General features: G+C 39.6%; 1 protein-coding gene across 1 annotated transcript; it reads right to left on the reverse strand.

Annotated features, from left to right (window-relative positions):
* Positions 1–4,843: 4,843 nt before the first annotated feature.
* LOC119303648 (cleavage and polyadenylation specificity factor subunit 2) lies at positions 4,844–11,666 on the reverse strand. Its single transcript, XM_037580775.1, has 18 exons — positions 11,518–11,666; positions 10,767–10,935; positions 10,526–10,622; positions 10,325–10,451; positions 10,130–10,245; positions 9,763–9,857; positions 9,529–9,680; positions 9,200–9,257; positions 9,027–9,134; positions 8,366–8,618; positions 7,729–7,910; positions 7,451–7,546; positions 7,242–7,340; positions 6,720–6,851; positions 6,344–6,388; positions 5,685–5,849; positions 5,464–5,538; positions 4,844–5,251 (listed from the first exon to the last, which is right to left on the reverse strand). Exons 1-18 carry the CDS (start codon positions 11,664–11,666, stop codon positions 5,153–5,155), a joined length of 2,217 nt encoding a protein of 738 aa, XP_037436672.1. The 3' UTR covers positions 4,844–5,152.
* Between the last annotated feature and the right edge of the window lie 2,163 nt (positions 11,667–13,829).

Consider the following 13,829-nt stretch of genomic DNA (forward strand, 5'->3'; position numbering starts at 1 on the left):
CGCCTATGATATATCTAGCATGGAAAGTATTGAGAACTACTCGATCGTTTTTGTTGACAGGAAAAGCATGCCACCCAAAATGTTTTATCTCTATCTTTTTAGCTTTGAGCTCTGGCACCTCTACAAATCCCTACTTCCCTCTACGAAGGGCCTATCTATTCACCTTATGCAATTTTTATTTTTATTTGAGTCTCCATCTTCTCTTATAAAGCACCAACTAAGGGGCACTATGATCGTACTTGAGCATTGGATGTAGCTAATATGCGAGTGTGTTTCATGAATGGATCAATGATTGAGCATAATGGGCTAGGGTTAACTTGCTTTAGTATTGATATTTTGAAAGACATGGTTGCTTGTTGATATGCTTGAGTATTAAAATCTTCATGTCAAAACTAGACTATTGCTTTGAACCATTTAAAAGTCCAAATGTCCATGCTACAAAATAAAAGAATATGTGATGAACATGTTAGGCACCATTCCACAACAACAACAAAATTATTTTTATCATTTACCTACTCGAGGACGAGTAGGAATTAAGCTTGGGAATGTTGATGCGTCTCCAATGTATCTATAATTTTTGCTTGTTCCATGATGTTATATTACCATTCTTGGATGTTTTACAATCATTTTATAGCAACGTTATATTATTTTTTGGGACTAACCTATTGACAAAGTGCCTAGCGTCAGTTGCTGTTTTTTTCTTGTTTTTTAGTTCACATAATATCCCTATCAAACGGAGTCCAAACGCAGCAAAAAGAATTTGGAGATTTTTTCTAGACCAGAAGACACCTATTGGGCCAATGAAGTACCAGAGGGGAGCTCCAAGGGGAGCATAACCCACCTGGGCGTCCATGGGGGCCCAAGGACACCCTGGTGGGTTGTGCCAACCTCGGCCGCCTCCCGCACCGCCTCTTCGCTCTATAAATACCCCGAAAATTCAAAAACCCTAGGGGAGTCGACGAAACACAATTCCAGCCACCGCAAGTTCCAGAACCACCAGATCCAATCTAGACACCACCACGGAGGGGTTCATCATCCTCATTCGTGCCTCTTCGATGATGTGTGAGTAGTTCATTGTAGACCTAGAAGAAAACTATTGAATTTAGGTGGGACCTTCTTGAAAGAATTAAACGCAACTTTGAAGATTGGAACTCGACAAAGGTAATGAGTCAGGTATAACAATTAAGTTCGATTGTGTTAAATCTTTTATGGATACCGATGCTTTTCAAAAGTTTAGCACTAAATATGAACTTGACTCTGAGATAGTAGATTCTTTTGTGAATCATTTGCTACTCATGTTGATCTCCCTAAGGAGAAATGGTTTAAATATCATCCCCCTATTAAATAAAAGATTGAGGGGCCACTCATAGTTAAAGATGAAACTATCATTTATAATGTTGACCCAGTTGTGCCTACCGCTTATATTGAAAAAACACATTCCCATGTTAGAATAAAGGAACATGCTAAAGTCTCAACCGTGGTCAACAAAAGTAACATTAGAGCACCTAGACCTTCTGATCAAATTAATTTAGAATCTAGCATTTCTATGGTTAAATATCTCTTAGTCGATAATATTGATGGACATGTATGTTATTTCGTTGGTAAAGCTGCTAGAATTGCCAAACCAAATACTAAAGATAAGAATAAACCCATTGTTGGCATGTCTATTATCTTAGTTAAAATAGGAGATCATTGTTATCATGGCTTATGTGATTTGGGTGCTAGTGTGAGTGCTATCCCTTTTACCTTATATCAAGAAATTATGAATGATATTGCACCTGCTGAAATAGAAGATATAGATGTCACTATTAAACTTGCAAATATAGACACCATTGCACCACTTGGGATTGTTAGAGATGTTGAAGTCTTGTGTGGGGAAATAAAATACCCTACTGATTTCCTAGTTCTTGGTTCTCCACAAGATGATTTTTATCCCATGATATTTGGCAGACCTTTCTTTAACACTGTTAATGCTAAGATAGATTGCAACAAAGAAACTGTCAGTGTCAATTTTGGTGATGTGTCAATTTACTCATTACATTGATGAAAAATATTCACCGCGCCCTGTTATATCCATCGAAGTTAATGCATCACAATGTATTTAGTCAATTCATCCAATATAACCAAGTAGTGCCACACACTAGTGGTTTTATCAGTCTTCTCAAGTTGTTCAGCTTTAATGTTATAGATAACAAACTTCACAATTCATCATGAATAAACCATCATAAATTAGAGGTTTAATCAAAACCATATTCTCATAATAAAATGAACAACTATTGTTTAATACTTACAAGAATATCCATCGCATAATTCATAGGATAATGCACTACATAACTCCAAATCAAAATAACTATTATTTGAGTTCTAAGATAAACTAAAGACATCACTTCGACGGTCTCCGAGCAGCGATCCCATCACCATTCCCGACTTGTATCATGACTTAATTTCGTCTCTTCTTGTGAGCTTTTTGTAGTCCTTGTATCAGTTTGCAAAAACGGGAGCAACCAATCGGTATCAAATACTCATGGCATACAGAAATTTACATGTAGAATAACATTAACTTTGAATAACGATTATACCTTTACCGGAAGAACCATTCTTCTTCTCTACTTCTTGCAGTTACGCTTCTAGTGTACCTTCTTCTTATAGTAGAAACATTCAATCTCTTTATTGGCTCCGCCCCTTGTTCCTCTTCTAAGGCTCAGTCTTACCGGCTTCAATAGATTTCTTCTTCTTGGACTTGCCTTTCTTCTTGAAATTGGCAGTCTTATTTACCATCAACATTGTTTTCTTCTTCTGCATTCCCGTTTCCACAATTTTGAGCATAGGAAACATTTTGCAATTTTCTCCATCTCATTCATGATGATAAAGCTATCGTAAGATGGGGCAGTGAAGCAAGCACAATATTTGTATCGAGTGTTGGAGGAATTCCAAATTCCAGAGAAGCCAGTCTGTCAACATAGCCAGTAAGCTTTAATATATGCTCACTCATTGAGGAACCCTCTTCCATCTTGCATTCAATCAAGGCCTTGGTTAATTCAAAACATTTAGTCCATGCCTGCTTCTTGTACAGAACTTCCACTGACTCAATTAATAAAATGAGTAGTAGATCATTCAAAACGCTTTTGTAGTTCAGGATCCATGTAAGTTAATATGAGGCACTGGACTGAATCATAGGCATCACTACGAGCAGCATAAGCAGCAACTTCTTCAGGTGGTGCATCCTGTACAGGAGCATCACCTAGGGGCTAATCCAACATGTACTCCTTTTTAGCACTCCTGAGAACAAATCTCAAGTTCCGTATGCCAGGGGTATCACCATATGGCTCTTGTTCATCTTTTGATGTTCTGTGCTCCGCTCAGAACTTTTCTACTAGAATTTCAAGGCAACCAGGTGTTTCTGATGTGAAGTCCTACCTCACCCATTTTTCCCTAGTCATCTTGCGAGAGGAGAAAGAAAAGATGTGGTAGTGCTAATTTTCTAACTCTCTTACACCATCTGATAAGTTTGTATTGTATATTTTACAAGTAAGTCTATATTATATTTTTACAGAATTTGACGTCAAACATTTGATTTTACAGGGTGACCCCACATGTCAGGACCATGTGGCGTTGACTTGAGGATACACATTTTAGACAAGGGTAAGAACAAGTTTGGCGTTTGGACTTGAGGGTCTTTTATTGCGGGATTTTGGACGTAAGATTACAAAAACAAAATTGCATTATTTATTCAGAGTACTCCCTCCGTTCACTTTTGTAAGACCGTTTAGACATTTAAGACAACGCTCAAAACAATTCAATTTCTGTTGTCTAAAACGTCTTACAAAAATGAACAGAGGGAGTAGCAAAAATTCATATTCAGATCTGTGAACGACTCACTGTTCCTGGTGTCATGTCCTTTGAAGCCATGTTGCTGCAGACGAGAGTCGTCGTCGATCTCCGATGAGCCGTGCGCCTGAAGTTGCCGAGGCACTTTCATGCCATGTATTGGAGAAATTTGACTATAGTGGGTTCTTCCTTCTTCTTTTCTTGATTTGTTTACAACCAGATGAGAACACAATGTCATCATGTTGGCTAGTATAGCACGGAAGCTAACTAGCTCACCAGGGCTTGAGCCATGGACTGTCCGCGGTGCTTAGAGTTTAGCACTACGAACTGCTCCACACACGACAAATTCTAGACGATTTGTGCACGACTAAAGAATCCAGCGGCTGTTGTTCGGCTTTGGACAAGGTTCCGCCGCTGGATGTAATCATCGTCTGCAAATCGTCCAAATATGTGTCGTCCACATAGCAGTGCTCTTAGCACTAAATATACCTCCAAGGGTTAGCCTTAAATGGTCTCATTTACAAACAAATCTAAACTATATTTGTGCTAGTGTTCTGAAATACTTCATTCGTTTCTAAATATAAGTCTTTTTAAAAATTTCAATATAAACTTCATACAGATGTATATAGACATAGTTTAAAGTATAGATTCACTCATTTTGCTTCGTACATAGTCCATATTGAAATCTCTAAAAAGATTTAGATTTAGGAACAGATGGAGTATTCTAATAAGAAACAAGGACAAATTATACATCCATCTATGTGGCCACAACACGCTTTTATCGTCAATCTATAGATTTTTTTTTCTTTCAGTTTTGAATGCTTGGTTCAACATGAACTTGTGCCTAGTTCGGTCCTGCAAGGTTTGTTCTCAACCGATGATGCCAAAAAAAAAACGCAAGCAAGCTTTGCTCCATTAAACCCTAGAAGTTCACTGGTTAACAAGTTGGAAGATATTCCCGCATAAGGAAAAGAAAAAGGTTGGAAGTTCAAGCATTGGCAAAGACAGAAAACGGTGGTTCACCTAAACATGAACTTGCTGCCGTAATGATACATTTGTTGTGTTTCCTTACATAATTTAGTTTTCCCCCTTCATTACGTATTACCACAGAAATATGGTATGTGGCAACACACATGCCACAGAAATATGAAATAAATGAACTAAAAGATGAATGCGCAAATGACGTTAGCAACGGACAAAGGTGTTCAATAAGAAAAGGTACAACTGGCATCCCCAGGATTAATTTACGTTAGCGAGGCAGTTTCCACTTGTCTATTCACCAGTCGGTTTGTACAACACACAACAATGGTGCAGCGCTTGACCTCTACAACAAGAAGAACTGTGAATAAAGGAGCTCGCGGATCTTGTAGTAGTCCTCGCACAACGGACCCTCGACCACAATCTGCTGAGAACCCGTGCTACCCTGCAATGCACAATCATGCATGTCACGGGCACACAAACGAGAATCATACATGAACTGAGGCGGCATAAATTGAAAGACAGTTTATCATGCTTGATCTATGGTAAGTTCCGGCGTAGCATTCCGTAGTTGAAAGACTGTGCCAACCAAAGTTTGGCAACCCAACAAAAAATGATTGGTTGAAATTGCTCTAAATGCATGGTAGTTATAGTTACCTTTTGGTTAGAATCGCCAATCTTGCGCACGGTGATGTACTCGCCGCACCGTAGAGCACCCCCAGCAAACTCAACCTGGAAGGAATTTCTTAGCATTAGATTTCGGTCTCAAGTACATAACCAGAGAACCCGTTTGATGCACATTCTAAAGCCAAAACCTGAAGGATAGGATGACTAAGGGATGCAATGTCATAAATTCAAAATAAAAAACAGAGACCTACCTGTAAACCTTTATTTGCTAGGAATTGCTTGAAATCAGCCAATTTCAGATCACCCACAAGAACTGACTTGTGGGCTGCTGGAGTTGATGAGGGGGGTAGCAAAGTGAGCTTCTCATCCACCTTTCCAACCCCTGAATCAACCCATGCAATTTCATGCTCACCCAACTGCAGAAAATGTTTGGTGTCAGAGCCAGTGCTTTCTTTCAACAAACTCAAAGCAAGTAAATGTGGTTGAAGACTAAGACCAGGTGGTTTTTTGGTGGTTACTGGCCAAGATTTTGCATGGAAGGCTCAGGGTTGATGAGCAAATTCAACTGCTTTAACATTAGTTATTCTTATGGCTGGTGACTAGTTGGGAAATGGAATGAATGGGCTGCCCGGTTGGAAGCAACAACACTTTTTTGGTAAATTTTTTGGTTTTTCATTTTGAACAGCAAAAGAAGTTCTACCATTTTCATTTTGTTTGCTAATTATGGAGATCTGAATGGGCATGAGTACTTTACGAGCTAAGTTATTCCAAGAGAGAACTAGAACCATTAGATTAGTGCTTTACTTATCTCAAATGTATATGATGGCATAATCTCTACATCAATATGACTTTAACATCAATAGAGAGATAAAAATAAACTAACACTAAGGGAATCAAATATAGCTCACACCTTCTTAGAAATGACATTGCTCATTAACTTCTCAGAAAGTTGTACCTGAAATTTCATAATAGCACAGAAATTACAAAATTAGCAAGTCTGTATATCATATGCATATATGATTGGTTGCAAGGTTACACTAGCCTCCCTAGCTTAAATAAATAATGGCATATAGAAAGTTCTTGTTGCTGACTAATTGTGAGCGTCGTGATGGTGCAATGACTTAGTAATTGGCAATGGCTATTATATTCACTAATATGAAGTATCATGATGGTGGGTGCATTGACTTCAGATGCAAGAAATACACCAGTATCTGAGGATGACCTTGCTTTCATGATCTCCTAAGTCGAGCTCTGCAACGAAAGAGTTTTTCAGTTAACAAACTAACCTTGTAAGCACATAAATCTGATGTTACATCAATCATTTCTTCTATCTGAGGAGCATAAACATGCAAGTCAGAGTTTTTTGCACAATGCATTTTTAAATGTTCAGTAGCTTCTGCTGATCCGTGTACCAAAACCTGGAAAAAATTGAGAAGAGGTTTAGAATGTGCAACAGATTTCCGCATACAGAGAAAGTATTGGCCACAAGCACTGCAACTGCAGGAGGTCACTGATATCACACATGGTAAATCAAAACAAGAATAGCCAGAGTATCTACATAAAGTCTATGGTGGCACATCCACCTTCAAGTGGATAAATATGCAATGCTAGATTCACATGATCTAACTAGTTTTGGATTAAATAATGCAAGTGCTTCAGAACATGGGCTTGGAGAGAATTCAGAACTATCTTTAACCATGAAAAGGATAAAAGACATGGGCAAACAAAGAAGGGAGCAAGCAAGTCAAAACTGAAAAATCAAAGCCATGTATATTATAAGATACAATATTCCAACTAAAGACACGTACGAGTTTCAGTGGGGCCACATGAGCAATAACTGATTTTACAGAACGTCCATCGGACCGACCTTCAAAGTCCATATATGCCAATGAGCACTTTACTTGCACCTGGAAGATGGCAATATATGTAAACAGATGTGGAAGTTCAGTTTGGGTAAACATACAGCTATAACTTTGATATAGATGCAGAGACAAAAAGAAGAGACAGGAAAACTTACAGTCATCTCGTTGGAAATAACTTTTGACGGTGCTGAATCAAGAAGAAGGCGTGCTGAGCTCTCATCAAGTTTACCATCCATGCCATCTCCAGCACCCTGAAAGAAAACATGCCCTTAGTAATCTAGAGTACATGAAACTATATAAGACTATTTCCCCTTAAATATATAAAAAAAAATAGCACCCCCGAAGATGGCAAGGAAGTTTCCTGTGTTTTCCACTTGACAATTAAAGCTTCTTGAGTAGCCAAAAGGAACAGCAAGCACATAAGCGAACTTACGAGCATCATATTATTATCCATTTCATCTTGTTTCATCATATAATCATCAGGATTGATAACCTCGCCGAAGTCATCCCAGTCAGCAGTATTTTCAAAGAAAGGAAACATTGGAGCGATGCTGGTCACCGGAGAGACAAATCCATCAATTAGAATATCCACATTCCCGCCAACATGTGAGCCAGCTGATGGAAGCAGAAAATAAAGAAGCGCAGTTAGCTGCATACTCCCTCCGTCCAGAAATAACTGTCGTTCAAACTGATGTATCTAGCACTGAAATACGTCTAGATACATGCGTTTGAGCAACAGTAATTTCTGACCGGAGGTAGTACGACATATTACATTGGAATCAGATAGTAAAAGACTTTAAACACAGGATAAGTTTGGGGAAAACAGATAGAAGTGAAACAACAGATGTGTCACCATCAATTTGATTTTTCAGTATAGTAAACAAGAATGGAACAGAGATATTAAACTAAATCAAGTCAACATGCAAGATAAGGAGAAAAGGAACAGAAGTAGAACAGTCATAAAAAAAGTCACAGACAGTCTTTAGGAGAATTAGAACTGGTTATCAGGAGACACATAATATTTAAAACAGCCAATGTAAGTGCCGCAAAAATGTGTGGCCATCTTATACCATTGGATGATTTACGAGACGAGCTTGCATCAACAACCATGGGGTCAGAAACCTTTGCATTTGATTCATGAGAAGCCTTTAGCTCCTTCTCCTTGCTGATGCTAGCCTTTAGCACTTCTTCCTTTTTTATCCGTTCTTGTTCCTCTTCATAAGCTTTCAGCTCATCACCAACTAAAGGAACTCGCTTGCTCATAGTGACTTTTACGGCTTTGGGGGGTGGATCCACTTGAAGCATGCGAGCAAGTGTCCCAAACTGGAAGGGGAATATTTTGTAATCAGATGTCTGTAAATACATGCATACAATGCGAGAATTCTGTACTGAACGAAGATGTTTCTCATCACTCTTTGCACTCAAATCTATGGGACATGAGACATGACACAGCTATAATGGTAAATTTTATGGAAATGGAGCTTTATACTTTCCACCAGTAATAAAAAGATAAATTCAGCAATTATTAATTCACAAAAACACCTTCAGGCTTCGGCTCACGCTCTTTACCTATCGAAAGTTCCATTAAGTGTTCACAAGGCATCTAGTCATTTATATCTTCAAAGCTCCACAGTTCTTATAGCAATTTATTTAAGGTGGCAAGCCACTGAAAACATGTGAAAAGTGAAGAGAAGTGTGACCCATTTGAAGAGGCTGCACACATGGACGTACCTGACCCTTCTCAGTAAAAAGCACTAGATTTTTAGCTTCATTTGCCATCTCAACAAAAATGTCATGAGAAAAGCCAACCTCCAAACTTGACATGGATGCTAGAACCACCTGCAAAATGTTTGTTAAGTTCAAGATTCCAAAAGTATGGCAGACATATATATTGTTACTCCAACCTTTGGAGCATCTCCCAGTTTCTCTAGCTCTTCTTTGTTAATTATCAGTGAGACATGTCTGCGACAGCGGAAGGAGAATAGTTATTATTACCAATCAAACAAAAGAATTGTGTGTACAACTGTGCATAACCTAAGAAAGCTCTTTTGATGATTCTTAAACACAAAGTTCAATAGACGTAAAACATCTTAAAACTGAAGTGCAGCACAGTTAAGATGGCTGCGATAATAGTATTCTAAGAACAGAACAACCCAAAAGTGACAACAAATAAATGTGACTCTGCTAGGAGCAAGAGAGGGGAAGCATGTTCATGACATGGCAATCGTTATACCTTAATAAGAAGGCATTATCTCTAGTGTGTTCAAAAGACTTTGAGATAGAATCACTCATCCATTCAAGAAAACTCTTGACAAAATCAACAGTACTAGTAGAAACATTTGTCAGAAAGTAGATAGGATAGACCAAATGTCGTTGAGCCCAGTACTGCAACGTATCAAGATAAAAGTTTAGCACATCGTTAACATAACAGGGAAAAGGAGAAATAATAATACAATCAAGATGTCACCTGCTCCATTATTAAAAGAAGTTCTAGCACTCTACCAGCTGTATCAGCAGGCAGTAATACGCTACCACCACTTGATAGAACTTTCACCATTGAATCTGTATAAAAAAGTTGACACTTCAACCAAGAGGTTTTGACATACAATGCAAGTAAAATAACAATTTTAAGTTGTTCATCGTATCTGAACATGGCACTTCACTATGAATTAAAAGTAAAAAAAAATATAATCCCAAATGTTGCAAATTTGGAAAATAAAATAATGTGTATCAGTGCATCTTCTTAATTTCTATGTGTAACTATAATAACAATTTGCACTTCATCATATCTAATGCAAGAGAATACTTATTGGTAGCTAGTCCAGGGATATTACCAATGAAATCTTGATCCTGCTGCCTTTTGTAGACCTGATTGTTCAAGGCATTGTAAGCATCAGTAATCAAAACAGCTGGCCGTATAAAAGATCCAAGGGTAGTACCATTCAAATGCCTGCAAAGAGCACATTAGTGTGTTTTTTAAGCAAAAGAGTGCCTAATCTGTACAGGACAGACACAATAAAGGATCTAACCTCTCTTTTCGGTGGTTAAAGTCAACAGCATAGACGACATCCTCTCCATCTTTTGTTATCTTCCATACTGTACCCCCCAAAAGATGGCCCGACACATGTGGCGCAATAACTATTCCTTCACCTTTATCTGCTGAGAAACGGTTATTGAGGGCATACAACTGAGCATACTAAAGTGGTGTACATCAACACGGTCTCACTGACCGTTAAGAAGGTGATTCTGTGAATATTTCAGTCTCACAACATTCTGGAATGCGGCATCAATATCATCCAAAGAAAACAAGTCAAAATCTGCAACTTGCTGCAAGAGAAAATAAAAATGGTAAGAGTCCTTGATAAACGATGAAGAGCGATAAGTGAAAATGCAGTCTGCAGCAAGGAGGATATTGACAACTGAATATGCATACGTAGTTACAAATTACAACAATGGACTGAGGAAGCTTACCCATCGAGATAGAAAATAATCATACATGGTTAAAAGGCCAAGTCTAAACACAGGTTCTGTTGCATATACTGGTGCAGATAATCCAAGATGTTTTATAGCATAGGGCAAAGCTCCTAGATGCATCATGTCAGGATGAGACAGAAGAACAGCATCTATTGTTGGCGCAACCCTGAAAGATACAAAACATGCCTATCTTCATAAGCAAAAGTATCAAATACGTTTGGACTAAACTAATCGTGTCAATGCTGTATATGCAGAAAAACAAAGTGACCCTTTACTCAATAGCATTGTATGGGGCTTTCAGGAAGAAACAAGTCAAAATCTGCGTAAAAAATCGAGCAACAGAAGCAATCTAACAACAACATTTTGCCATCTGTGGGCATATAAATTTAAAAGCCTAAAAGGAAAAATTGCATTTGACTGTGAATCTGTAGAAACAGTTGCATGTAGGTTCGTGTCACCAGCCCAGGGAAACGAACAAGACAGATTTCTCCGCTAATTTTTCCTTTTAGGTAAACAGCCTGAGAGTACAGGCACGAGGTTTGTCTATTGATGCTACTAATTAGCACAAGCTAAAGATGGGGATGCCTCGGCCTAGTTGGCCCAATTCGTCGAGCAGGTGGCGTGCGCCCGGCGAGGCAACCAACCACGCCCACCAGCACACACGCGCGGCGGCGCGGAGGCAGCCAAATCGAAGGGGAAGCAAGCTCGCGGCGGGGACGGGGTGGTTGAGGGAGGTGGGGGTACCTACCTGGCGAGGGGCTGGAGGAGGGCGGGGTCGCAGTGGTCGGTCCAGCCGCAGTCGAGGAGGAAGCGGAAGCCGTCGACGGCGAGCAGATAGCAAAGGGGGCCTTCCCCGTACGCCCCGCTCAGCGGCATCACCTGCACGGACGTCCCCATCCCTTCGTCGTCGGTGGGCGGCGGCGGCGGCGACGGCGAGTGGAGCCGGAGGTTCGAGCGGGTTTGAGGTTGAAGGAAGCTGCTGGGCCGGGCTGGTATGAAAGTGAAACTTGGCCCGGGCTAGGCGATACGGGCCATATGGCTCGATTAGTTTGCTGCCTCTCAACTTGTACAGCTTCCAAATATTAGGTACTCCCCCGTTTCATAATTTTTTTGTCGTGATTTTAGTTAAATTTAAACTAAAACCACAACAAGGGAGTATATTAGTTTTTAAAAATTTCAATCATGTATTATTGGAACCATCATGAAAAGTATTTTCATGTTTTTATTCATTTTGTATTACTAGCAAAAGGGTCCGTGAGTTGCAACGGGAGAAACAAAGCCACGTCGCTACTGAGCCATCCGTGTTGCTACTTGCCCTCTTCGTCACAGTAAATCAGCGAGCCACCTATTCACGAAGACGGAGAACATGATCAATCTCAAGGTGATGAGCTTGGTAATCACCTTCTAGCATTCCACTTCGCGGCCTCCGCCTGCACAGACTTAATTTCACGGATTTGCGATGATGCGAACGCCATCCCCGTCTCATCTACACTTAGCATATGCAATGTCGAAAGGGCTCAAGCCTGGCAATGGAGACAAATTAAATAACTATGTGCTTATAAATATGAAAATATGGTGATATTCCTGGTATAGTTATTACTCGCCTAGCAAAAGAACCCATATCTTCATCTTTCATTGTAATTCTCTCTCACTCTCACAGTATTCCCTCCAACAACAAGCAATTAACCGAAGTGGCAGCATGGAGCATCCAACTGCTAGTACCTCTGCTCAAAAATCTTTACATCAGAAGCATTTTATGTACATTGCAACAGAAGAAGAAAAATATTTCCATGTTCCTAGCTCACTGAAATCAAATAATATTATCATCTAAAACAATGCCTTAATATATTGAATAATGCATGAAAATGCATTATATAAACAATAGTCTGAAATTTGATTTTGTGAAAAAAAAAAGGAAAAAGGTATTGCCTACACCCCAGCTAGTAGGTTGTCAATAAAGCTTGGACTCCACAAACTGTTCGGGTTCGATCAATCTCAGTCTGATATCTTATTTTTTGTAGGGTAACCTCAGTTTGATATCTCAAAAAAACTGTATGCAATTCTAATCATGCAAACGTGAGTCTAATGGTCATCAGGATGGTATCCTCCTCAAGTTACCGAGTAACTCAACATTTTCCTAGGGGCGAGCGAGCAACTACTTAGTAAGCGACATAGGATACATTTCAGCTCCAAACTTGCATGGAAGAATCTCCGGCATGCTTCGAGATGGTTAAACTACAGAGATGCCTCTTATAACCCGAATGGTCACCTGCATGTAGTCTCGTGTATTTGCTCAACCTTATGGAATGATGGAGCATGAACCACCGCTTAATGGCGTGTCGCTCCAACACAAAATCTTGGAGAGTGGGTGAAATTGGCAGAGCTACCATAAAAAAGCTAGGCGGGCTAGAGACTACTGACTGTGCTATCAATCTGAAAATAAATGCATTGTTGTGGGATGGGCTTCATACAAAACATTGTTTTGCTTCAGTGCCTGGGCGTGCCATGGCCCATCCGGCCTTGCCGTAGCTCCGCCGCGGTGAGTGGTTGACTTCTCAATTTTGAAACACATGAAGGAGGGCATAAAAACATCAATTTTTTCAATAGTACTAACCTACATAAAATGCAATTTTGGGAGTTAGGATTATATCGAGGTATTGTTTGGATTTGTAACAGAAATATCATACCTTACAAGGAGCTTCCTGGCTCACCAACCATCATGTCGAAGGTCTCCAGAACCTCAGATAAGTTTTACGGTCGTCCTTTCTAGTGGTCTTTGTTCGTTCAGTGGCTTGGCCAAAAATCACAAGATGAAGATTTACATGGCCAATGCAAGAAATATTTCTACTTTTACATGATAAAAATAACACAGGCTCTTAACGTAACAAGCATCACTTAAGACGACAACAATAGGTCCATCTTTTTTATTTTAGTGAGGCATCATATTTGTGTTCCCTCGTCGGCGGTGGCTTCAGTGTTCACACAAACCAAAACATGTTTGAATGTTGTTAATCCTAAGGCGTCTCTCCTTCCTCTCTCTCTCTCTCTCTCTCTCTCTCT

This window comes from Triticum dicoccoides, chromosome 5A, assembly GCF_002162155.2.
Source record: "Triticum dicoccoides isolate Atlit2015 ecotype Zavitan chromosome 5A, WEW_v2.0, whole genome shotgun sequence".
Classification (NCBI taxonomy): Eukaryota; Viridiplantae; Streptophyta; class Magnoliopsida; order Poales; family Poaceae; genus Triticum; species Triticum dicoccoides.

Bases quoted from the DNA above. Each gene is read 5' to 3' on its own strand.
- LOC119303648 (XM_037580775.1), bottom strand. From the start codon at position 11,666: ATGGGGACGTCCGTGCAGGTGATGCCGCTGAGCGGGGCGTACGGGGAA. The intron at 10,623-10,766 runs GTAAGCTTCCTC...TTTCTCTTGCAG, and splicing joins ATTATTTTCTATCTCGATGG to CAAGTTGCAGATTTTGACTT. The intron at 9,135-9,199 runs GTTGGAGTAACA...AACATTTTGCAG, and splicing joins AACTGGGAGATGCTCCAAAG to GTGGTTCTAGCATCCATGTC.